The sequence below is a fragment of the Dermochelys coriacea genome, chromosome 16 (genome assembly GCF_009764565.3).
Source record: "Dermochelys coriacea isolate rDerCor1 chromosome 16, rDerCor1.pri.v4, whole genome shotgun sequence".
Taxonomy (NCBI): Eukaryota; Metazoa; Chordata; order Testudines; family Dermochelyidae; genus Dermochelys; species Dermochelys coriacea.
Window position 1 is genome coordinate 13,439,951 of NC_050083.1, and position 26,549 is coordinate 13,466,499.

At 46.2% G+C, this 26,549-nt stretch overlaps 1 protein-coding gene across 2 annotated transcripts; it reads right to left on the reverse strand.

Annotated features, from left to right (window-relative positions):
• Positions 1–794: 794 nt before the first annotated feature.
• CRAT (carnitine O-acetyltransferase) lies at positions 795–26,549 on the reverse strand. 2 transcript variants are annotated; one of them, XM_043498883.1, is made up of 15 exons: positions 26,183–26,457; positions 21,999–22,163; positions 20,296–20,559; positions 19,557–19,675; positions 17,320–17,373; positions 14,342–14,507; positions 12,839–13,013; positions 12,094–12,272; positions 10,943–11,043; positions 10,208–10,327; positions 9,517–9,639; positions 6,668–6,803; positions 5,514–5,576; positions 4,854–4,991; positions 795–4,195 (listed from the first exon to the last, which is right to left on the reverse strand). In XM_043498883.1, the coding sequence occupies exons 2-15, from the start codon at positions 22,026–22,028 to the stop codon at positions 3,980–3,982; spliced, it is 1,884 nt and encodes a 627-aa protein (XP_043354818.1). In that variant the 5' UTR covers positions 22,029–22,163; positions 26,183–26,457; the 3' UTR covers positions 795–3,979. The 2 variants fall into 2 exon arrangements, with proteins under 2 accessions (XP_043354818.1, XP_038230356.1); XM_038374428.2 differs by lacking the exon at positions 21,999–22,163 and having other exon boundaries at positions 26,183–26,549.

Genomic DNA, 26,549 nt, shown 5'->3' on the forward strand with positions numbered 1-26,549 from the left:
TAACATACTCTGGCAGTGTTTGTCTACAGTGACACAGTGCATTAAATCCTACAGCTTGATAGCACCATCAAGGCAGTGCTCTGCAGCCTGTGGTGGGGAGACAGCCCTATGCTTCTCCAGCACAGTTCCTGCCATCTGCTTTCTCTGGCCATTTATACTATGGGTTTTTCAGCAGTATAGCTGTGGCACCATAGCTATGCTGCTGTAACTCTAGCATAGATTCAGACTAGAGCAAGTGAATGGTTTTTTCCCCATTGCTGTAGGAACTCCACCTAAATGACTGATAGGAGCATTCTTCCATCTTTCTAGCTGTGTCTACAGAAGGAGTTAGGTCACCATAGCTACAGTGCTCAGCGGTGTGTGCTGTAGCTATATTGATGCAAGTTTTAAGTGCAGACTGGGCTTCTGTCTGCTTCTGCTTTCTTTTTCCATCCCCCAGGAAGCTGCACATTGTTTGACATAGTGATAAAGGCCCCTTGTACATTTTTGGCCAAGTTGAGCAGCCTAGGAGGTGAGAAGAGAAACTTCAAGTAGCCTTCTGCCTTTAGCTAGGTGGACTGAAAAGGAGCAAGGAAGGTAAATGACTGCCCTCAGAGAACTATTCCTCACTTTCCAAGTAGCGGATCTCTTGCTCTGCTCCCTTACCATGGCCTGGGATGGAGATACTAAAACAATAGGAGGAAGATGATAAATTCCTCTGTGATCTATTGTTCTGTGACCCATGATGAACATCCTTCTGTAAAGACAATCATCAAACTTATACCTAGAGCATTTTCTGCATAGAATCAACCCTGTTGGCAACATTTATACTTTTATTTATGTTGGAAGAACATCACCAATCCTTGCAGGACACTGATTACATTATCAAAAAAACATGTAATGCATTTAACTGGCCGAGCATGCAAAGTCACTGGCTGTGCCATCAACTACACCTCCAATCCAAGAGTTTAATTGTACATTATAAATCTACATATTTCCCTAATTATTCAGTAAATCAGTAGTTTCTTCATAACTTTTACATAGCCTTTAAGACCATGGACACTTCTTGGGTAAGTGACCAGCTAATAAAGGATAAACAAACAAATTGGCACTCAAAATAACTGGTCATTGGAAAAATAAGTCAAGAAGTGATGAGTCAGAGGGACATCACCACAGCTTGAAATTAGCAACAGTAAGAGGAAAAAACACTTTTAAAAGAAAACCCTGTAAACAGTTGTAATGTAATAAAGCAGCTCCCCTGTTAATCCTGCTTTCTGCCCCCTACATCCTAAAGAGAGAATGCACAAGCTGGATAAGAATCTTTTGTGTGTTTCCCTATGCATGGCACATAAAGACCTCCACTCCACAGCTGGAGAAATGCCACTGAGATCTCCAGCTCTATATCTGATTTAAGGTTAAAACCAGACCCATCCCCGGTATTTTTCCATTAATAGCAGAGTGCACTTCCACCTCATCCTTTTCAGTGGGCACTTGCCTTTGGGTGATTACTTCTGTCTTATTGAAGGGGGGAGGAGAGAATTCTTAGTTTCTGAAATTAGCCTTGTAATAATAAGACATGCCAATATGTAGCAATGCTGTGGTTGAAGGCACTTGGTCTTTGGCCTCGTGGCTAGAGACCACAGTAGAGTAGCATCAGTTATCAACAGGCACTATATTGACTCATTACATACAGGGAGGAAAAAAACGTTTACTTTGTCTCTGGAGAAAGGAATCTCTTCCAGAATAAAAGCCTCCCTAAAAAGTAGTGTTTTTTTAAATCTCAGTAGGACCGTACCCATTCCAATTCATCCCAGAAGGGTGCAGTCTCTTAAATGGTTATATAAGTACTCATTACATATAATAAATATTAATACAGATTAAGATTTTGGGTGGCCTCTTGTAACTTTCAGTCTCGTTCATTGTGGAAGAATCTGATCGTTAGAGTAAGTGTGTTTGTACCCAGAGCCGTGCGTTACATGATCCCATTGCTTTCTAACCATCTCATTCCATTTATAATTTTTTTTTTAAACTTAAATTTTTTTAATGGAGGTTTGTACAATCGTTAGCTGTGCAGGTGAGTTTCAGTAAAACTTTCCCCTCAATATTTAGTTGGAGGGGTGGAATTTAAATGTAAAACAACTGAGAGCAGCTTTGCATCAATTAAAAAGTGAGATGGGGTGACTAAGTGTTCATAAAAGAGGTTTTCAATACTACTAGGATGAACGTACTTCAAATTGGTCACACACCTCTACCAAGGCACCAGGATTGTGAATGCTCTCGAGGCCCATCACCAGAAGAGCAGCAATGACTCTACTGGTTGGGTGACTTTGTGATATGGACAAGTGTTTGTGTGATAAAACAGACTACAAACTCAAGCTATTCCTTGGTTCAGAACTATTGTTATCCCACTGCAGGAATAGCAGCGGCAGGGGCAAACAATGCACTCTCTTCTATAATGGCAGTAGGGCTATGGTTTCACATGTTGCCCTAGGAAAGATATTGGCAGTTTTATATTCCTTTCTTATTGTGTGTCAATATTTTCTAAATTGCACACTTATAAATATAATTCCTTCATTTCTAAAGGTTGTCAAATTAACACAGCTGTGACTATATTCCACAAAAGAGGGAAATTATAAATCACCATGGGTATAAATAACATTAAGGCAAGAAGAAACCAGGTTCTGATGAAGAAACGCTGTTGGATTCCTGCGGAAAAGACAGTTGTTTTGGGCAATGAACAGACAGAGTCTGTACATCCTAGAGTAGACTCTTGTGCTTTCTTCACTACCTCCCTTATTTTAGAGGAACCACAACCTTGGTAGGAGTTGATAATATATGGCAGGGGAGAAGTGTCATGCTGCACCTTTTTTTCCTTCAGCTCCAACGTATATCACCTATGCAATCTGGAACCTCTAGGCATTTTGGGAAACTTGATTAGAAAGGCTAATTAAGTTTCTTATGCAGCATGGAAAACAGTGCATGATCTCTCAGTCTGCAAGTAACAAAGGGCAACATGGTTCCCATTTGAAAGAGAAGGGGCAGAATGAAGAGGACAGGTTCTACAAACAACATCAAGGTCTATATAATCTCTCCCCACTACATAATATGTAAGTGCATAAAGTCAAGGCTAGGAGAGCCTGCATAATTAAAAAAATCAATTAAAATGTTGAGTAGAAGCAATACAAGAAAGCCAAAGAGGCTCAAGTTGCAGAGCCTGAAGCTCTGAGAGGGAGACCCGCCAGCAATCCATCGTTTTATGCTTCAAACAAACAAAAGGCCAGAGTAGGGGAAATGAGTTCAGTTGTAGCGATGGTGTTCCACAGTTAGTGGAGAAAGTGAAGACCCAAGTGTTAGAAGGATGGGGAAGGGAACATTCCTAGCTGTGAAAAGCACACAAAGACCAGCCCCCTAGCAAGGTTATGTTAGGAAAACAATTTTCTAGAAAAGCAGCACAATGCATCCTAACAGGACTGGATTTCCTCCGATTTACAGCATTTATCCCCCCCACCCCAGAGTTCAATGGCACTGATGACACCACTTCGAGAGGCATAGCATGGCCCAAAAGACATATTCCCGACCCCTCCAAAGCCTGAGCCAGCAAAAATATCCAAGTGGTCTCAGACCCACTCAGCCAGGAGAATACTCCCCCTAGTGGATGAAGAGTGAAGGATGGGATGAAGAATGTGCTTTCTCTGTTCTTTCCACTGTAAATTCAATAAAAAGATGTTGCTCCAGTATACCTTCAAGGGAAGAAAGGTACATTGTGGGACAGGATCTCTGTCAGATCTAGCTTGGAATAAGGCAATGCTTCCTTTCACCTTGTGGTCTGATAGTTGGAGATTACCACTCCTTAACTTCTCTGCAGAGAGATGCGTGCCATATGCTCTTCTAGATTCCTAATAGAGCCCATCTCCTGTTGCCCAGTTTTTGGAGAGCTGGGAGCTTCTTGTGCACATGGGGCAGCTCCTAAAGCTTAGGGGCTGTGAAGGAGGTTCATTTCTTACAATTTTGATTTGGGTGTGGATTGGAGCAGGAGCCGCATGTCCAGTAGCGCCTTCTCCAGGTAATGTGCCAGGCGGGCAGCATTGGTTTCGGCACAGCTGTTGTACGCCGACATTGCAAAGTTGATGTGGTCATCCATGGGGTTGTAGCAGACTCCATAGCCATCTGGAACCACTGGACCAAAGCACATCACACAATCTGTCTTTGCTGGGACCTACAGTGGGAAACAACCTGGTTAAACACCTCCGTACCCAACTAAAAACAAACAAACAAACAAACAAACAAACAAAAAGAGGCAGAAGATCACAAGAGCTGTTGGAGAGGATAAATCAAATGGAGTACTCCCAACTAACATCCCAGCTAAGTTCTTCAGGGCAGGGGCATGATATTCAGACCCATCTGTTCAGCTCCTCGTACACACTGTGGATGCTTTATAAATAAATCAATTGTTTCTGCTATTCCCCAGCAGTGTGCTAGTTCTTCATATCACCCTCTGAGGAGACTTGTGGAGGAGCAGTTATCCACTGAAGCAGACTCATAAGGATAATGAGCCTCATGCAGTACTGCTGCTGTTACAGTGTGCAGGCAGGGCCTCCACATTACCACAGGCACTTGGTATCTACCTGGCAATGCACTGTCCAGCCTGGGGTGGAGAAGATAATCTGTTAGAATGGCTCTAGCAATGGTAAGGTCATAGTCCTCAGCTTCACCTCACAACCTCTTTAAAGGTCCAGCTCAGCTTGTTGTGGGACTAGATTCCTATGGCACTATATACAGAGCAGTTCCTCAAGGAAGGAGGTGGTGGAGGAATGTGGAGAAGAAAGGCAGAAAGAATGATTGCAGCACTCTCACGTTGGTCAGCCACTTCTTACCTGGCTGGTTGAGAGGTTGAAGTGCATGGCAACGGCGTAGGCTGTATCCATGAACAGTTCTGGCATGCTCACTAGATCCTCAATGGCTTGAATCTTCAGGCCTAGCAGATGACGGTCTATTGCATTCCCCTTTATTGCCTGAAAGGAAGAGAGAGTCTGGATAAGAGATTGGAGAGGCAGGGAAACAAAAATCAGCACCATCTTCAGTCTGAACCAGATTTTAAAAATCCTCTTAAATTTAAAGTAGAAAGGGGAAAAAAAAAAACTGACTGTCCATTAAGAGCAACATTTGACAGACAGATGGAACTAAACAAACCCTATAACTTCTCAGGATAGGATCCCTGTGATTTTAAAAAAAACCCTTGTGCAGCCCTGGCATCTACAGACCCTGGTGATGGGGAGAATAGGAATTCTTCAGAGTATAGCTGCAGACTTGATTTTTTCTCTCCTTTGCCCCCAGTCACCAGGGATACTGAAGGAACTGTGCAAAGAGGAAGAGTACAGTCAGTCCTTCAAAGCATTAACTGGTCAGAATCAATCCTAGGGGCAGTATTAACGGGCTGTCTTATATGTCTAGCACCATAAATTGGGATTTTTCTTCCAGCAGCACCTGGCTTACCTCTGCACAGTCCCAGCCTTGGAGCTGTATGGGACACTCACCATATCTGTGTAAGCTCTGTGTGCCTGCGTAGCTCTCCTCAGTAGTTCCACCTTCTCTTGGTTCTAAGGAGAATGCATGGAATGGACGTTAAAAATTTGCTGCCCAGTGATTTCAGTAGCTCACCTGCAGGATGGCATTTCTGCCTTCAAGCTATTGTTAACTTAGATCATATTGTTTGGCTGAATTATTTCTCTTCCTTTCCAGCTCATAAGACTATTCTTAAGTGATTCCATAGGAACTACCAGTTGTGGCCCTTTATCCTGGAACTGTTGGAAGCGGAGATATCAGTGGGACAATTCAGATGACAGAAGGACAATTCAGCAAACAAAGGAGGCAAGTCTTTGCAAGGGGATTACTACAGAGATTCTACAGCCTACAGCAAATGGTTGAACTCTGATTCAGAACTCCATCCCCAGTGAACTGACTCATCACTTGCTAGGTTCTAGTCTCGATTCATTTTCTTCTAAAAGAGTGAACCAGAGTCCCTATCTTTTTCATGGAAGGACTGAAATGAGTCCTGAACACTTAGAATCACAAATCCTCTCTGTGAATCTGGATATACTTGGAACCAATAGTGTTTCTGTATCTCCAAGTTTGGGACACCCAAACACTATACTGTTTGGTCAGGAGCTTGTTTCCTTATTTGTACAACTCCCCATCCAGAAAAACTGCATTAACTTCTAAAAGTTTCAATTAAATATAGCATCGTACTAACTGTGTTCATCCCTATTAATTTAAACGTATTCTAGCAAATCTACTCCCCAAAATAGTACATTTGTTTGCCTGTATATTATCCAAAGTTCATAGGTCAAAACCAAAACAAGGAAATGACCCTTTGAATGATACATTGAGAACCTTCAAGTCCAATAATCTAGTACTTGGGACCTGACTGGCTAGACATTCAGACTGGTCACATGTGATATAGGGTTAGAAACACTCACCTTGGATTTACAGAGATGTAAAAGGAAAGCTGAATGAAACCCAAGATTTGTAATCATATATTCCAGATTGTACCTTAAAACAACCTCAGATCAAATGCAGTTTTTGGCTGAGACCAGAAGATACAGATGCTACACTTCTAGGGTAAGTTGAAAAGCAGTTCTCCTTTTATTTTGGGGTGAAGTTAATTCACTCCATCTGTTGGAACTCTCACCTGCTTGCTAGGGTTGTCCATTGCCTCTACAAACTTCAGCGAGTCCACAGAGGCAGAGCGGATGGTGTCTGTCCGACCCAGGCGGAACATCCTCAGTGAGGCACTCTCATATGTAGCACAGATCTGGCCATACATCCTGAAAGACGGGGAGGAGAAGCAGTCACAGGGGAAGAATTGTCCTTGACAAGAAGGGGCTATGCAAATCTTATCCTTTGCAGGGAAATCGTGCAGGTGAATTTCTGGTCCGAAGTATGAAGATACATCTGTTGTATTTCTCCCTTGAATCCTCCCCACCTCCCAAGGAAGAGTAAATTCCATGCAGGAAGGATGAGAAAGCTCAGAAGAAATGGTAATTACATGGACCAAGCTGCATCCCTAGCTGACTGACCCTCCTCTACTGGTATTTCATGCACTGCTCTTGGAGGGGCTAATCTTGCCCACTCCTTTGTGACCACGAAGGGCCCTTCACAGAGCAGAACTAATGCCATTCCAGTGCATGGGGAAAGGGCAGGATTTGGGATGTCTGCACATGGCTCTAGATCCATCAGCCATCTAACCCTCCCACATGGAGGCATAGCGAAAGAGTGGGCTATTGCAATATTGGCTGTATTTCAAGGAATCCCTGTTGAGGTTACAGGGACAAACCATCCCGATGAGTCGAAAGAATAGTAAATATGGCAGGCGACCAGCTTGGCTTAATGGTGAAATCCTAGCGGATCTTAAACATAAAAAAGAAGCTTACAAGAAGTGGAAGGTTGGACATATGACCAGGGAAGAGTATAAAAATATTGCTCGGGCATGTAGGAAAGATATCAGGAGGGCCAAATCGCACCTGGAGCTGCAGCTAGCAAGAGATGTCAAGAGTAACAAGAAGGGTTTCTTCAGGTATGTTGGCAACAAGAAGAAAGCCAAGGAAAGTGTGGGCCCCTTACTGAATGAGGGAGGCAAGCTAGTGACAGAGGATGTGGAAAAAGCTAATGTACTCAATGCTTTTTTTGCTTCTGTTTTCACTAACAAGGTCAGCTCCCAGACTGCTGTGCTGGGCAACACAAAATGGGGAAGAGATGGCCAGCCCTCTGTAGAGATAGAGGTGGTTAGGGACTATTTAGAAAAGCTGGACGTGCACAAGTCCATGGGGCCGGACGAATTGCATCCGAGAGTGCTGAAGGAATTGGCGGCTGTGATTGCAGAGCCCTTGGCCATTATCTTTGAAAACTCGTGGCGAACGGGGGAAGTCCCGGATGACTGGAAAAAGGCTAATGTAGTGCCCATCTTTAAAAAAGGGAAGAAGGAGGATCCTGGGAACTACAGGCCGGTCAGCCTCACCTCAGTCCCTGGAAAAATCATGGAGCAGGTCCTCAAAGAATCAATCCTGAAGCACTTAGAGGAGAGGAAAGTGATCAGGAACAGTCAGCATGGATTCACCAAGGGAAGGTCATGCCTGACTAATCTAATCGCCTTTTATGATGAGATTACTGGTTCTGTGGATGAAGGGAAAGCAGTGGATGTATTGTTTCTTGACTTTAGCAAAGCTTTTGACACGGTCTCCCACAGCATTCTTGTCAGCAAGTTAAGGAAGTATGGGCTGGATGAATGCACTATAAGGTGGGTAGAAAGCTGGCTAGATTGTCGGGCTCAACGGGTAGTGATCAATGGCTCCATGTCTAGTTGGCAGCCGGTGTCAAGTGGAGTGCCCCAGGGGTCGGTCCTGGGGCCCGTTTTGTTCAATATCTTCATAAATGATCTGGAGGATGGTGTGGATTGCACTCTCAGCAAATTTGCGGATGATACTAAACTGGGAGGAGTGGTAGATACGCTGGAGGGGAGGGATAGGATACAGAAGGACCTAGACAAATTGGAGGATTGGGCCAAAAGAAATCTAATGAGGTTCAATAAGGATAAGTGCAGGGTCCTGCACTTAGGATGGAAGAATCCAATGCACCGCTACAGACTAGGGACCGAATGGCTCGGCAGCAGTTCTGCGGAAAAGGACCTAGGGGTGACAGTGGACGAGAAGCTGGATATGAGTCAGCAGTGTGCCCTTGTTGCCAAGAAGGCCAATGGCATTTTGGGATGTATAAGTAGGGGCATAGCGAGCAGATCGAGGGACGTGATCGTTCCCCTCTATTCGACACTGGTGAGGCCTCATCTGGAGTACTGTGTCCAGTTTTGGGCCCCACACTACAGGAAGGATGTGGATAAATTGGAAAGAGTACAACGAAGGGCAACGAAAATGATTAGGGGTCTAGAGCACATGACTTATGAGGAGAGGCTGAGGGAGCTGGGATTGTTTAGTCTGCAGAAGAGAAGAATGAGGGGGGATTTGATAGCTGCTTTCAACTACCTGAAAGGGGGTTTCAAAGAGGATGGCTCTAGACTGTTCTCAATGGTAGCAGATGACAGAACGAGGAGTAATGGTCTCAAGTTGCAATGGGGGAGGTTTAGATTGGATATTAGGAAAAACTTTTTCACTAAGAGGGTGGTGAAACACTGGAATGCGTTACCTAGGGAGGTGGTAGAATCTCCTTCCTTAGAGGTTTTTAAGGTCAGGCTTGACAAAGCCCTGGCTGGGATGATTTAACTGGGACTTGGTCCTGCTTTGAGCAGGGGGTTGGACTAGATGACCTTCTGGGGTCCCTTCCAACCCTGATATTCTATGATTCTATGATTCTAATAGGTCACCACCCTGTAACCCTCTGGTGTTTGGGGTCTTTCCCCAAACCCAGCTAGTTGGGTTTGGTGTTGACCTCTAGTCAGCAGTTTCGTGGAGCAGGGTAAAAATCCCCTGAAGCTCTTTAGAAGGGAGATATAGGGGCTGGAAAGCTAACTGCCTGCAGTGTGCTCCTTACCTATAATAAGCCAGCTGCAGGGCCATCTGAATAAAGGCATCTGGACTTATCCTCTCCAACTTGGGGAAGTTTTTCCCAAAGTGGTGAAAGACCATCACCTTGATATCCAGATCTTGCACCATTCTGCAGAGAGAGAGAGGGAGAAGAGAAATTCTTCAGGATGCTCCTTGCTGTTACATGGCAAAAACCCAGGCCCCAGAGCTTTCGTGAGCCCCAGAGACATCAATCTGCTCAGACCAAATCTGCACAAGGACAAAGGGATCTGCCCCACCCAATCTTTTCACAATGAGCTCAACCTCCGTAACTTGACGCAGTACGTGAAGCACTGTGCAACTGGTTAGATGCAAGGGATTTGTCCACTTCTGGAGACAGGATCCAACACTAGTTGGCCCAGTGGTTTGATCTAGTACAGCAGGTCAGGTTCCTGATCAGAGACATCCCTCTTCGTAAATAGATTGGGATGAATAAGCAGCAAGTCCCCTTTCAGCACAGCAGTCAGGAGGAGGCTCAGCAATGCACTTTTCAGCCACATACAGTATAGTTTATGCCCTGCAAGACACTGGGCAGGCTTCCTGAATAGTGCACTGAGCACCATAGAGCACTGACATTTTCCTTACCACCCAGCTCTCCAAGTAGGCACAGGGATTATTCTCTCGCTCACTCATTGAGCTCTTCCACCTGCTTTACTCACATGTTGAGGTTCTGCTTTGCCTTCTCTATGTCATGTTTGATTTCTGGGGTGATGTTAAACCGCAGCTTCTTAGGCATTGGCAGAGGAATCATCGGTGATCTCACCAGCTCTGGTTTCCTCCTGCACAGAGAGACAGCATTGAAACCATTTAGCTAGACCACCTTTATCTCCAGCCCCTTGGCCTATAGGATTCTGGTGCCCAGTAGACAGACTCAGATCCCACTGTAGTGAACATAGTGTAAATCCCTGACTATGACATTTTGGGTCTGTGTCACCCACTGCAAAGCCCTCTGTCACAAATCTCAGCCTTCCTGATTTGACAGCTGCTCCCTCCACATCTGCTTCTGATGAAAAACTAGGAGAATAAATGCAGAAGTTTGGATCATAGTGATTCCTTCACCAAGAGATTACAGGTCTAATGCCCTTCGAACCCTTTAAAAAATGTGCTATAGATTCCATCAGAAGCAAACATTCTGCCACCCGACAGCCATATTAAACATAAGCAGTGGCTTCTCCAGAGAGTTCAAGCAGCAGCAAAGTTTACCATTCTCAGCAGGTGGCTAATCCCTGGTCGTTGCTCCAAGAGCTGCAGTACCTAACTTTAGATACTGTTAAAGCGCCTCCAAAGCAGATGCCTGGGAGTGAGGGGGGAAATGAGCTGGTGAAGGGGAGCTTTACTGTGGATGGACAGTTTGAGATCCGTGTCTGACTCAGAGACAAGTGAGCAAGCCTCACGTGTACTCCACGATGTGATCCAGAAGGGCAACGATGGGCGGGCCCTCCGAGGGAGCGTGCTCATACACCAGGCCACAGGAGCCGTCCTCAGCAACGATAAACTGCCAGGGAAACGAAAAAGGCAGTGAAGAGAGGCCTCCTCTACAGTGCAAGCACCAGCCCAAGAGGGGCCTCAATGTCTCATTGCTATGTGCTGGAGAAGACCTCAATCCCATCAGCGCATGGTAAACTGCAAAGCCATCAGCCACCTCCCAGAAGAAAGAAACTCCATAACCAACGCTAGGAGGATTTGGTATCATCATTATATTCAATGAGGCAGATGGAAGATGATCCCATTGACAGAAGATGCATCAGAGAAGCCAGTGTACCCTGCAATATGGTACAGCTTCAAAGGGTTTGATTTCCTTGGAGGCTCACGTAACACAGCAGTAACATCCCCCACCAGTTCTGTGCAGACTTTGGTTAATTGCAAAGCTAGAAGAACTTGGCATTGCCCTGTAAATAAGCAGTGCCAAGCAGAAGCTGAACAACCCAAAATGTTGTTAGGATTATAAGAGTCCTGTCAGAGCATGGGCAAGCTCCCTGAAAGGCCCAGAGATAGTCTTCTAATGGAGGATGTGGCCCTTGAATGGTACCATTATACAGATAAAGGGAGATGGGGATCAAAGAAATGTTGTGGGATGGCAGCAGATGCCTGAAAGAAGCAGGTTAGCTTCTGGCAGAGACAAACAGGGAGAGCAACAATCCCATGGGAAATTCAAGAAACAGACCTCGTTAGGCTTGGTCAGCCTCCAGACAGACAAGTCATTTTACACCGCAGGTAGACAGTTAATTTACGAGTAATACAAGGAATAGCTTGGTTGCACTGAGTGAGTGCTGCCAGGAACCTAAGAAACAATGAGAGCTTGGTAGACCTAGCAAGAGAGTGAGAACTTGTTTGATTGTGGGAGAGAATCCCAAACATTCTCCACCAAGCCCACAGGCACTTATGCTGTTGACATCAGCCTCTTGCTCTTCTCACTTCCCATGCCCCTTTTGATCTGGGAAAGTCTCTTACTGAATGATTTGGGGGCCTACTGGCCCTTCCAGTTTCAGGAAGTTTGTCTCCCCCAGACCCATGCCTCTAGTTTCTCAAAAACCCCAGCACCCACCTGAAGGGTTTTGTCAAACCATCGGTTCCCACTGTTCCAGCGACTGCCTCCACCATGCAGCATCTGAGCTGCCACCCGGCTCTTGTAGATGTCGTCAGACACCCGAGGAATGGGTGAATCCAGGCAGACGGTGAAAATGCTCTTCTCGATCGAACGCACGGACTCCTTGTTGGTCTTGTCTGAGAAGGGGGGAAAAAGTAGAAGATGATGGAAGCAGATTGAAAAACTGCATTTAATTGGAGGAACGATAAAATTCAGGAGAGCAGATTGATGACACTCGGTGCCCTGACTCCCTTTGTAAGGAAGCATCTCTTGACCATGCTGCAGTGGTATTCGAGTGTTGAAGCTATGGGCTAGATGGCTGTAATAGATTGGAAGCTGTGAGCCTCATAGGGATGCTCCTTCTCACTTGTATCAGCTCTCTGTTTTTGTTTAGCTTGGTTATTGGATTTCATCCATTTAGGGGGTGAACTACTACATAACTTCAGCTCTGTCCTGGACCAAACCTTGAACACTTAGAGGATGGGTGTTTAAACAGAAATAACAATGCTTTGCAATGGGTCTAATCTGGACACAACCCAGCTGGATAAATACTCCCACACTCAGACTGTTAGAAAGCCCAGTTATCTGGTCAGTGTCTGCTTGCAGAGGGCTTGTAAAGGAGGGAGAAGCCGGGGGCGCACAGCTCTGCATGGAGGGCAGCAGTCACCAGCATGGTGATCCACGTGGGTGGGGCAGGACAGACCTTTGATAAGGTTGTTGTAGGCTTTGGCCCAGCTGTTTCGGTGGTTGGTGGTGAGGATCCCAATTGGCTCCTTGTTTGTTTGGAGGGACGTGTTCCAGATCTTCTCCAGCTGGATGAAGATCTGATCGGTGGTGAGGGGGCTCCCATCGCTGCTGTAAACATCCAGCTCAAAGAACTGGAAAGGAGGGAGAGACAAAGGTTTATAGCAGCCAGTCACACAGACTGACCACAGTCTCATCCAGGAGGCAAGAGCAATGCTGAGGGCTCAGCTAAGGGGCTGATGATTGGTAGGTGGAGAGGAAGGATGACCCAGTGATTAGGGCATAGCCTGGGAGGTGGGAGACCCAGGTTCAAGTCCCTGTTATGACACCGGCTTCCAGTGAGACCTGGGGCAAAGGACTTAACCTCTTGGTGCCTCAGTTTCCCATCCATAAAACGGTGTAATAGCACTTCCCTACCTCACAGGGATGTTGTGAGGACAAATATATTAAAGATTATCAGGTGCTTGGATACTGCGGTAATGAGGGCCAGATAATTTAAGACAGACAGAGGAAAACACTCTTCTCGTAACACCTTCCAGGTTCTACAATTTCTGAGGCTTGACCATGACTAGGGCCCTACCAAATTCACGGCCATGAAAAACACGTCATGGATCGTGAAATCTGGTCTTCCCCCATGAAATGTGGTCTGTTGTGTGCTTTTACCCTATACTATACAGATTTCATGGGGAAGACCAGCATTTCTTAAATTGGGGGTCTTGACCCAAAAGGGAGTTGCGGGGGGGTCACAAGGTTATTTTAGGGGGTTTGCGCTATAGCCACCCTTACTTCTGCGCTGCCTTCAGAGCTGGGTGGCCAGAGAGTGGTGGCTGTTGGCCGGGCGCCCAGCTCGGAAGGCAGAGTCCTGCCATCAGCAGCGCGGTAGTAAGGGTGGCATACCACAACCCCCCCATTATAACCTTGCGACCCCCCTCACCCGCAACTCCTTTTTGGGTCAGGACCCCTACAATAATAACACCATGAAATTTCAGATTTAAATAGCTGAAATCATTAAATTTATGATTTTTAAAATCCTATGACCATGAAATTGACCAAAATGGACCATGAATTTGGTAGGGCCCTATCCATGACCATTGGGTCCATTATCCCCCCGGCCTCCCAAACCAGCAATTTCTAGCTCCAAATCCAGAGCAGGAGACCAAACTTTCAGGGAATGGAGCTAGAAGGGAAAGAGATGTGGGAATGGAGCACTCACATACAGCTCACACACACTGCAGTCCCAGCCATGGGGCCCAAGCCGGGGCCCAAGCCTGCTCCCAATTAATAGCAAACCCACGACTGACTTCAGGGGGAGCGGGACTGGTTTCCTGGGGAGGCAAACCTCATACTCAGAGCTTTATTGCTTCTTCCTCTTCCTTGGCAAAGCCAGCCAAAGGGGGCACTTAAATCCGAAAGAATAACCTGGCCTTCCCAAGACTTCTACTAAGCCCTGGCACTGCTGTACCTGGAAGTTGTGAACCACAGTGATGTGCGAGGGCGGCTTTTTTCCTTTGGTGTAGTTCACAACGGAGTCGTGCTTCGGGCCCGGGATGCGACAGGATGAGAGGATCTGGTAGTACTGGTTCATGCAAAGAGGTTTCCCACCCAGGTATTCTACTGGCAGGTTCTCACTGGAAATATACACAGAAGAGAGGAAGCAGGGCAGGAGAGGGAAGAAAACAGCAATCAGAATGCCTGCCTTCCAACGATCAACACCTGGCATGCTCTTCCCATGCCCAGCGCCCTATCATGGCTGCTCCAGTGAGAGACTAAGGACTAGTCTACAGTAGAATCATGACAGGGGTGCAGCTGTACTGATGTCGCTGCACCACTGTAGTGCTGCTAGTGCAGATGCTCCATGCCAATGGGAAAGAGCTCTCCCATTGGCATAATTACTCCACCTCCCAAGTAGCTATGCCGGCAGGAGAGATTGTCCCATGTACATAGCACTGTCCACACTGTTGCTTAGATTGGTGTAACTTACATCGCTCAGGGGGGTGGTTTTTAAGTTATATCAAAATAAATGCTAGTGTGTACAAGCCCTAAAAGATTTGGATATTAGAAGTCTCCTCCACTGGGGGCTGAGCATCCCCTGCACCCCCCAACTCTCCGAGCAGAGGCTACCCAGCATGTACATGAGTTGGCTTTTGTTTTATATAGGGGCAAGGTCCTTTTCTCCACATCTGCTAGCATATGAAAAAACAGACCCTTGGGCCTACACTGCAGCTTGCCCAACTCCAACAGGAGTTGAGGCCTGGTATACTTAAAGATGCAGGGAATGTAGACCCATTGTTTCAAGGGGATTAGCAGTGGGTTACAGGTCACAGGTTCAAATCCAGGCCTATGTCTGGAGTGACCACTAGTTGTTGCCATCTGATTCTTTGTGTGGTGGGTCTCAGTTCATAGACTCCCAAGGCCAGAAGGGACCGTTGTGATCACCTAGTCTGTCCTGCTATATAACACAAAAGTCAGAGACTGTCCCTGAAATAATTTTAGAGCAGATCTTTTAGAAAAACATTGAAAATTAATTTAAAAATTGTCAGATGGAGAATCCACCACAACTCTTGGTAAATTGCTCCAATGGTCTGTTACTCTCACTATTAAAAATTTATACCTTATTTCCAGACTGAATTTGTCTAGCTTCTAGCCCTTGGATCATGTTATACATTTCTCTGTTAGACTGAAGAGCCCATTATTAAATATTTGTTCTCCATTCAGGTACTTATCCACGGTAATCAAGTCATCCCTTAACTTCTCTTTGTTAAGCTAAATAGATTGAGCTCCTGGAGTCTATCACTATAAGGCAGGTTTTCTAACCCTTTAATCATTCTTGTGGCTCTTCTCTGAACCTGCTCCAACTGGACAAGGGATTCCAGCAGCAGTTGAACCAGTGCCAAATACTGAGATAAAATAATCTCTCTGCTCCTACCCAAGATGCCCAATTATGCATCCAAGGATCATATTAGTCCCTTTGGCCACAATGTTACACTGAGAGCTCATGTTTAGCTGATTATCCACCACAAACCCCAAATCTTTTTCAGAATCAGTGTTTCCCAGGATAGAGCCCATCTCCTGTAACTAGGGCCAACATTCTTTGTTTCCATACACATTTACATTTAGCTGTATTAAAACACATATTGTTGGCTTGCACCCAGTTTACCAAGTGATCCAGATTGCTCTAAATCAGTGATCTGTCCTCTTTATTATTCAGCACTCCCCATGTTATCAGTGATGATTTTATGTTTCTTCTTTCTGGTCAATGATAAAAATACCTAAATAGCACAGGGCCAAGAACAAATCCCCGTGTGACCCCACTAGAAACACACCCACTTGATGATTCCCTGTTCACAATTACATTTTGGGTACGTCTATCCAGGGATAAAAGACCCGCAAGACACGTCAGCTGACTTGGGCTCGTGGGTACACTGCTTTTAACATATGCTAACCTGGCTGGGTTAAAGTCAGGGCCCACCCTGGGCTTTAAAGTGACTGGTTTAGCATGTGTTAAAAGCAGTGTGCCTGGACTGCGCTAGGCTTCTCAAACGTGTTAGCTAATCTGCTAATATCACACCTGCAATCCTAGGTCAGACAAGGCCTTTGCTGGCAGCCTCATTTTAGAGGCCAAGGACTGAACGAGGCCTAGAGGACTGGACTCCTCTCTCACCTGTGGGCCGCTTGCGACCCAATCAGCACACAGCTGCAGCGCATGTGACATCCTCAGGGCCATGCAGTGTTAGAATATATATTGTGTGGATGCAGCACACATAACATACAGATATGTAGCCCACAGTGGTAAATAGGTTGAGAATGCCCCTGCAGGTGGGGACTTGAAACACATTGGAAGCTTGTGTGTTCTTGCTGTCTGAGCTGGACCTGTTCTGTGGATAAATTAAGGATGTGAGTCTGCAGGGCTTCAGTCAGGCTTAATTCCCTCCAAGTACACACATAAGAGCCTCTCCCAAAACACAGTGTGAAGGGAAAAGTTTTTGTTGCACTACAGCTTTGCAACCCTAAACATCATTACATGAGATTCAAGAAGCAGAATAGACCAGGCTCATTTCCATATCCAGGTGGAGTAGGAGGCAGAAGTAAATAAAGAGCATAAAAAGGGAAAAGTCAGTTTGCTTTTGTACAGTCCTGTCAGTGACCCTGGCTGTTGTCAGTTACACTGATTAGAGGCGCTATTCTTTAGACATATGGATTTTTATCTTGACTGTTTCCCTTTGAGAGAGAGAAACTTTTGATCTGAACATCCCCTAAGTAAAGGCAGCAGGGGCATTTCAGTGTGCCAGAAATGCCTCTAACAGAAGACGAGCTTGGTGTAAGCTCAAAATCTTGTCTCTCTCACCAACAGAAGTTGATCCAATAAAAGATATTACCTCACACACCTTGTCTTTCTAATATATGGCGGCCAACACAGCTACACTACTGCATCCAACTTACTTGTCAATCATGGTCTTGAAATCCAGGATGCCCTCAATCAGCTTGGCAGCAAACCTGGAAAAGCCAAACATAACGACCAGAGAGATACTGAAATCCTGACCCCCTAGAAATAATAGTAGTTTGGATTTCACCCCCTCTGCTGAGAGAATGCTGGACTTTGGGGACAGCAGAGCAGAGCGAGTTCCTAATATCTTGAGCCCTGGCCAACTGTGGCTGTGTTTTGGTAGCTCCAATGAAACACTTTTTTTGTTCACTGACTCATTCAGTTTTTTTTTTAGTATTTGTGTGGGTGTAGCACCGAGAGGCTCCAACCAAGAGTTTGGCTCCCTTCTGCTGGACACTGGGCACACACAACAAGAGAAGAACCCTGCCCTAAAGAGTTAAAATAGACAAGACAGACAGGGTGTGTGAAGGGAACAGAGGCACAGAGCAGGACATCACACTAAAGTCTCCTGTTGCACAACTTGCACTAGTACCTGAGCTCCAAGGATAGTAACAAAGGCTCAGCTAGCCTAGAAGGGGCTCAGGTAAGTCATCTTGGAGCTGCTCTGTAGCTGAATTTTTAAAAAATTGAAACTGAAAGAAACATTTCCACGAAAGATCCAATGGAGAAAGTTTTTAAAAACAACCCTCCTTCCCCCCCAAGCTCCCCCCCAACTGTATATTCCCTTGTAGTGTCTGAAAACTAACTTTGCTGCATTTTGCATTGCCCATGCCTGAGAAAGTGAAACCGACTAGAACCAAAAGTAAAGCCAACTAGCCTTTCATCATAAAAGCAGAGACGAAAACAGAGAGTAAAGGGCATGATAGCAAGGTAGTTGTTTTGTTTTCTTTTTAAATTCCAGCACTGCAATGCCCAAGCATTCAAAAATTATGTCAGGCCCCATCAAAAGTCATGAGATAAAAGGAAGTTGGATTCTTTTTATTTGCCTTCTGGTTTCTGAGCTGTTTTCAAGTAAAATACAGTACCAAGTATCAGGAGAGTTGGCAACGTTGATTTTAATAAATTTCAGAGTCAATAATATAAGGAAGGGTTTTTAAAATAGGATTTTTAGCCCTTCCACTGTCTCTTTAAGACATCCTCCCCACTCACTGCGATGGGATAGATTTGGCCAAGTGAGCATACAAGACCTTGCATCAGAGAGGGAGGGAGGATTCTTTCACTCTTATTTCTCTCTCACACACACTTCTCTGGTTGGCTGATATTTTTAACCCAGCCAGAAGACATCCTGATGACAGGAGCAGGTGATGATGGGTAAATGTGGAAAAAGCAACCCTGTATAAAGGTCAATGCTATGGCTTTGAATCCACAGAGCCTCGACTTCCCAGAGCCAAACCCAAATCTAAGACAAAACTTCACATGCATGAAAACAAACAGCAAAAAACAGGGACTAAGATCAGCGGCAGGCTCCAAAGAGGGTGAGAGAATCAATTCCGTGTGTGGGGATGACTTCAAAACACCAGCATCTGCAACATGAATTAGCAGGAGGGAAACACACAAATTGCCAGTGTTCGGTTGCATACAGGGCTTGAGTAAGGGGAAGAAACACACTGGAGACAGACAGCAGCTGTGGATTTGACTTGTGCAGCTAATGACAGAACAGTGGGAAGCCCTCTGCAAATGCACAGAGCCTGAATGAATCGCAGACACACACAACATTAGCTGAGTAACCTAGTCTGTCTCTTCCCCCAAGCCTGCAGAATCTAAAGTCATATTTAGGGTCTCTTAAAGTATCTTAGGTACTTTGTATGGCTCCTGTCACCATTGTATCTGAGCGCCTCACAATATGTATTTATCCTCACAACCCCCGCTGTGAAGTGCAATTATCCCCATTTGACAGATGGGGAACTGAGGCTCAAAGATTTATGTAATTTGCCCAAAGTCACAAAGGAAGTTAGTGGCAGAGCAGGGAATTTAATCTAGGTCTTCTAAGTCTCAGCCTCTTCCTCTAACCACTGGACCATCTTTCCTCTTCCATCTTTCCCTTTTGAGGGAATCCTGCTGGGAGAAGCCCTCAGCCTCCCTGTAACCAGCAATCTTACCTCATTCCCTACAGTGCTTCCTGCTGGGAGAGGCTGCAACTGGAGTAGCTGTGAGCCTCCCCATGGCTAGCAGTCATCTAAGCTGGGAGAGACTTGCTAGTACTCGCCTCCTCCCATCAATCCAAATCAACTCCCCAGCAGTCCAACTAACAACATCTGAAACTTTCGGGAAGAACAGCCAAAAAGGCCTTTACCTGAGCTGGCCTTGCTGATCCAGAAAATCCTGTTTTGGTAAAACCACGCCAGGGCTGGAGTGAACCACAACCGGCAGGCGATATTCAAGGTAAGCCGTCTTCAGCCACCAGTCAGAGAGCTGGGTACAGAAACAGGAAGCATGGAAGAATTGGGGCTCCGGGTTGCAGAGAGCAGGATGCCCACTCTGCAAGCATGAGTGATCTGTGCCCCACAAAATGGCTGGAAGACCATTCTGCAACACATCATATCCCACAATACTTTGCAAGTGGAGAAGATTGTGGGATTTGGGTCATGGAATGATTTTTCGGCCATTTTACAGAGTAGGTAGAGCAGGGGGCTTGTGGGATTGGGGGTGGGGCTGGTACTCCGTGGATTGGAGCATTGGGCTTTCCCAACCTTCTGGGGGCAACTATCATTTTAAAGGACTAAGACTTTAGCTGTAGCAGTCAGTGCCCATGACTTCCCATTCAGCTGCATGTGCCTCAGCTCGACATGGGGCTTGCGCAGCTCTGTGCACACAGCGGAGAAAGAGACGGGCAGCAATGCATGGTGCACTAAGTCTCAGCACAGAAGTGTGTGGGTGAGCCTAGATTACCAGTCACAAAAGCACAGGTGCCAGTGGCTGGGAACCACTGGCTTGGAAACCAGGATAGTGATGGCCCTTATAGGACTTGGCTCAGATCCTGCCTCCATCCTCTCCTCTACTGACCAGGGCTCAGGGAAGTAGCACCCACATACCCAGTTCTCAGTTTTCCTAGCTCTCCTCTCCAGGCCCTTCTGCAGCCTTTCCCCAACGCCACCTGGTTTCCGGAACTCATCCACCAGCCCCTTGGTGTGGGTCCATTCCTCCTCGCTGATGATGGGCTGCAGAGCTAGCAGGTAGCGATCCAGGGTCTGCTGAAGGGGCGGCACCGGCAGACATGGCAGTCCCTCCTGGTGGGCTAAATATCTGCCTGTGAGCTTCCTCAAGGCCAAAGGCTTCAGCAAGACAGATGGCTTTGCCTGCAAATCACAGAGCACACATAGACAATCTTCCCTGCAGTGCAAGAGGAATCAGCAGCTCAGATACATTGAGTCCCCTGTCCCTGACAACACATGGAAGCCTCATCAGGAGCAGAGAGCTCAAAGCACAAACACCAGACATTTATCGACTGGTTACCAGAGTGAGAGGATCATGAGACATCCAGAACAGCAGTAGAGACACAGCCTCCAACAGGGATGTCAATTCTCAGCCGACTAAAGGAAATGCCACTGGGATAACAACACATTTGCCCTTCTCCGAGGATCTCCTAGCACTTTACAAACATTAATGGGAATAAGTCTCAGAGTATCCCCTACAACTATACAGTAGGTAGGGAATATACACAGGGACTGTTTTGCCCACTAATGAAATGCAGCCATCTCTGAGGTAGGACACAGCAACGGGCAATGCTACACAACAGTTTAGGATAGGAAGTGAAGAGGACTCCTGTAGCCAACTGAAACTGCTGGAGGAATTTAGCCAAGTTGGAACTGGATCAGGGTTAACAACCCCCATCCGGGAAATGACTGTGCAAAATCAAGTATAATAACTGGAAGCCTGACTGTGGAGCTGGACATTCTGGTGACAGGAGGAGCTTGGCTATGGGATCACCAAGCCTCTCAGGTCAGCAGCGACCCCAGTTACTCATGTCAGAAAAGGTAGCTCCAAAAATGATTCCCATCCAGCCCTGCACAGCAGGAGACTGTGGAGGGAAGGAGGGGGGATGTGTGTGGGGGGGAGAAAATATAGGGAGAAGTTTTTAAAGAAGGGGGAAATTGTGGGTGAATCAGAGAGGCTCATGGGGGACAGGCTAGGACAGTTTTGGCAATAAATGCTTCCACGGGGAATATGTGCTGTGACAGTTTCTTTAGGCAGAGAAAAAGAACATGAGCAAGCAAAGAGCAATACTAGCCTTTGACCAGGAGAAGTGCTCTCGCCAACCCTCCCCCAAAACTTTGAGAACATCCTCTTGTTTGGGCAGAAATTTAACAAGGTTCTGTTAGCGAGGATTTAAATCCTGTTTTCCATACCCTCTTCCCCCAACTTCCCTCCTGTTTCATTCCCTCCCAGTGGTTTAAAATTCCTTGCTAGAGACTTCTGACTATGGATTGGAGGGAAACAATACCGGCTAGAACATGCCCTTTGGTCTAAGAAGCAGTCAAGGGAGGGTTTTCCTCAGGGTCAAGTGCAGAGAAGCACAAAGTATCCAATCCTGCAAGGTGCCAATCATCTCCTGCATGGTGCTCAGCCCCTCAAAGAAAGTGCTTGGCTCCTTGCAGGATCTGGCAGCACAGAGGGATCAAGATCTCTGGGAAGGTTAAAAGAAAAACTAATCATTAAGCCTGAAGAAAAAGTGCACGGTTGAAGAGGAAGGAAGGGGTTAACCTGCATAGTCTAATGATAATGTACCATATTGTACCTTCTCTGACTGCTGCTGCTTCCTCTCCATGGGTGGAATGAGAAAATTGTAAAACTCTCACTCCCTCTGCCTCAGACTTTCTCTCTAATCTTACCCTGTTCTATGGTATATACAGGGAGTCACACACTTTGCAGATAGCAACCTTTGCCATCTGACTGCGCTATTCTGTTGAGAAAACACAAGACCAGATATTGCAATGCAAGCAGTTGGGTGGGAGGAGCAGCAAACCACCTCCTACGTGCTGGCAAGACACTTTTTAAATTTTTCCCCTGCCCGCAGTGACAGCAGGAGCTTGAAATCGCTTCCTTACTCTACCCCCTGCAACTGGATGGTTTTACTGTTTATTTCAGGGCTGGGGAACTGTATATTTCAGGGCTGGGGAAGGGGGCCCAGCTGACAGCTCTGGAGAGAGAAGAGCCCGGTCTATGCACAGGTTGTGTGGGTAGCAGATAGGGTGACCAGATGTCCCGATTTTATAGGGACAGTCCTGATTTTGGGGGCTTTTTCATATATAGGCATCTATTACCCCCCACCCCCATCCCAATTTTTTACACTTGATATCTGGTCACCCTAGTAGCAAGCAGCTGCGTGAGCTTCCTTCAACAAACTGATCAGGAGGCAACGTCTGTACTGATGAAAGTGGAATCCAATCTCCATGGCCTAGTCAGGCTTTTCCCTCTCCGCACAGACTGCCAACTGGGGTGGCCACTGCAATGGCAGTGTTCCTGATGTGAACAGTTGTTCACCAGGAGCTAAACCAGGGGTGGACAAACGTTTTGGCCTGAGGGCCACATCGGGGTATGGAAATTGTATGGTGGGCCATGAATGCTCACAAAATTGGGGGTAGGGGTGCGGGAGGGCGGGAGGGCTCTGGCTGGGGAAGAGGGGGCTCCGGACTGGAATCGAGGGGTTTGGAGGGCGGGAGGAGGATCAGGGTTGTGGCAGGGGATTAGGGGCTCAGGGTGGCACTTACTGCAAGCAGCTCTCGGAAGCATGTCCCCCCTCTGCCTGCGAGGCGTGGTCAAGTGGCTCTGCACACTGCACCGTCCGCAGGTGCCACCCCTGCAGCTCCCATTGGCCGGGAACCACGGCCAGTGGGAGCTGCGGGGGCGGTGCCTGAAGATAGGGCAGCGCACAGAGCCGCCTGGCCATCCCTAAGCTTACTACATAGGAGCTGGAGGGGGGTCATGCTGGCTGCTTCCTGGGAGCCATGCTGAGTGGGGCAAGCCCCAAACCCCACTCCCCAGAAGGTGCTGAGGGCCGGATGAAATGGCCTGATGGGCTGGATGTGGCCCATGAGCCATAGTTTGCCAACCCTTGAGCTAAATAGAGGCCCACCAACCACACAAATCAAACAGCCATCACATGGGAATGAATTCAGTCCCTGGGCTGGGGTTGAACCAACAGCCTACTGACAAAAGGCCGTATCCTGTAACCAGTCTCCAGAGTCACATGCACACTAATTTAGTATTATAGCACTGCACATCACCAGTTCTGAGCTGTTGGCAACTTTGTTTGTCATTAGAATAACATTACATGGGCATTCCAGACATAAGGAAAAATAATAAGATGAATATCAGCCTCTTCCAGTCTTAACAGGATGTGTTTAACTAAATGTAATTAATAAACCATCAGCCTTTCAAGCCATCAAATTTTTATGCAACAATATTCCAATAAGAAACACCATGAGAGAGCTATTTTGTTTGTTTGGGATTTTTATTAAAAGGAAAAAAAAGTCATGGATGAATCACAGTGAAAAGGTGAAAAAGAAAAATAAATAATGAAAATATCACACCCACACAAACTTAAAATCTGAGCATCACATCTGGATATTACCTCAACTAGCCCTTATGTGTTCATTTTAGTGCCAGTATCTACCAGGCATGTACCGAGATCCCAGTGAATACCTAAGCCCAAGAGAGCTGCCATTGCAGCATCCAGCTCATCTTAAGGACTCATCTGTTTGTTAAAATAAATGGTCTAATCCAGGAAAAAAAAAAAAAAAATCAGGAACATAGGAGCAGTCAGTAGATTGCCGACTCTCTCTTCCACATGAGGAAGGGAGGCAATCCACACATACCAGGTGACCCTCCATCAATGCATATATCCACAGGGAATTCAGTCTCATGTATGTTCTGTGCCAAACCTTGATCTAGCTTTGCTACCAAAGTTACTTCTCTCCCAAGGCCAGACTCATGACACAGCCCTATTACATATTAATTGGTTTAATTTAAGGTAGGGTGTTGTATTAGTTTGGTTCCATCCCCACAAACCAAGCCAACCTGTGTTAATCAGAGCCCCTGTGTACTCTTTGCCATGTAGATTGGCCTTTCATGTCCTATTTAGGATTTCACTTAGCAACACTTGTGGGTTTGGAGTCAGAAGGAAGGTCTAAGTAATGTCTGATTCACTTGTTACCATCACATCCACCCAGCCACCTGCAAAGTGTCAGACAATATGGATCTTTTTAAAGAAAAATTAAAAATCCCAGAGCCCATGAATCCTGGGACAGACAACACAGCTGTGATGTGGAGAAAAGGGGATTCTTTCAGCAGGTGAAAAAAAATCCACAGTTCTCCATTCTCCTGAGCTCTGTCAACTATGTTTCAAACCATGCTAGTTTCAACCATGGTTCAACAGTGATTCTGACAGAAAGGTTCTAATATAATTTCCCCCTTACTGGTGTGGAAAGAGATTTATTAAAGGCATGCCCTGCTACAGGTACCCACTTCCTTAGAGCCTTGGCTACATCAGGAAATCAAACTGATGCTGAGACTGATTTTCAACCATGGTTCCCCTTCATCTGATATTGAAAATGGCCTAAGTGTTGTCATGGAACTGACAAAAGCCATTTCATTGCTGCTTCAGACAGCATGACTAGGATCTGATAGAAGCACATGTCTTTTGCATGGTTTAGTAAACACTGGTACAATACAGTTGTAACTGAGGGAAAATAGAAAAGGAGTACTTGTGGCACCTTAGAGACTAGTCTCTAAGGTGCCACAAGTACTCCTTTTCTTTTTGCAAATACAGACTAACACGGCTGCTACTCTGAAACCTGAGAGAAAATATTCATCCATACATCATGGAAAGCCTCTGAGAATCCTGCTAGCAGCAGCTATAACCCAAACAGAACCATGGAGTCCTTTGCACTGAATGTTCAGCACTCTCATGAGTAGAAGTCAATTTGCAGGACTTCTCCCCTACATCGCAGGTGGAGAACTTTAAGCAAATTTTGGCTGAATGATGCAATTACTATAGCCATGAGTTCAAGATTCCAAAATGAAAGGAAAGAGTCCAGTTAAAGTACATGGTGGGGCAAATGCAGAAGATTTCACTGACATATTCCTCCTAGAATATGTGAATATTTTCTTAATCAGTTTAAAAAAAAACAAAAAACGGGCAGGTACATATCAGCCCCGCTATCAGTTCCTAAGAAAACCAAGAGGGCGGCACCCAGGTGAAAGGATGAATAAATCAGTAACCAAACTCTTGGCAGAAGCTTGAGTTGATAGAAGGCACATAATCCAATTCTGCAAACTGACAAAGGTTACTCCCAGCCCAGGGGAAGACCTAGGAGATGTTTTGCTGGCAAAAGACACCAGGGGGAAAAAAAATTACAAAATCAAAATCCTCAAGCGGAACAATATTCACAGCCTTTCACTGACTGGGTCAAACCTGAAGAGTGATTCTGGCACTGGCCAAGAGCATCCCATCCCCTTAGTGAAGTTACTATGCATCAAAAGGAAATCCCTGTCCCTTAACTGAGAGTGATACCTAGCAACAATCCTCCCCCGACACCCTCTAATTTGTAATGATCTTTCTTGCAAAACATTTTTGCATCCTGTAAGAAAATCACACTACAGCTGCATTGGTACAAGCCAGATCTTCTCCTGCATCATCCTCCCTTCCCCGCCCCATAAAATCAGTGCCAGACATTTATCTCAATGTCCCCCTCAAATCTCACTGAGCAAAAAAACTTTCAGGTTTCTCCCAACTCTGCCAGTTTCTCAGAGACTCTGGAAGCCCTGGTCTCATCCTCACAAGACCATATCAGACACCTCTGGAAAAGGCCATGGTCACTGTCCCAAGATTGTTCAAAGCAGGGAATGCTCCCCCCCCCCGCACCCCCTTGCTATGAACATTAAACCAGCCTGCAAAGCAGGGATCAGGCTCTTACTTACCATGTTCCTTGCTATGAAGGCCAGCATAGCCCCGTGTATGCACCTCCCTGGCTACCAGCCACTGCACTGAGTGAGCAAAGTCCTGCAAACACAGCAGCCCCGGCCTTGATCTTGCTAGACACAGGGACAGTCAGCTACAATGTAACTTCAGCGGCAGCAGCAGCCCAGATACAGCGTAACGAGCCCACACTGCCTTCCTTGGCTCAGCAGCCGTTAGGGGAGGGCACAGCAGAGCAGCCATCTTTGTGAGGGGCACATCCCTCCTCTGCAATGACCAATAAGCAGGGGCGCTACCATCTTTGTGAGGGGCAGGGCCCTGCTCTGCATAGCTCTCTGATGACAGCAGATCCCTTGCCTGAACTAGTGC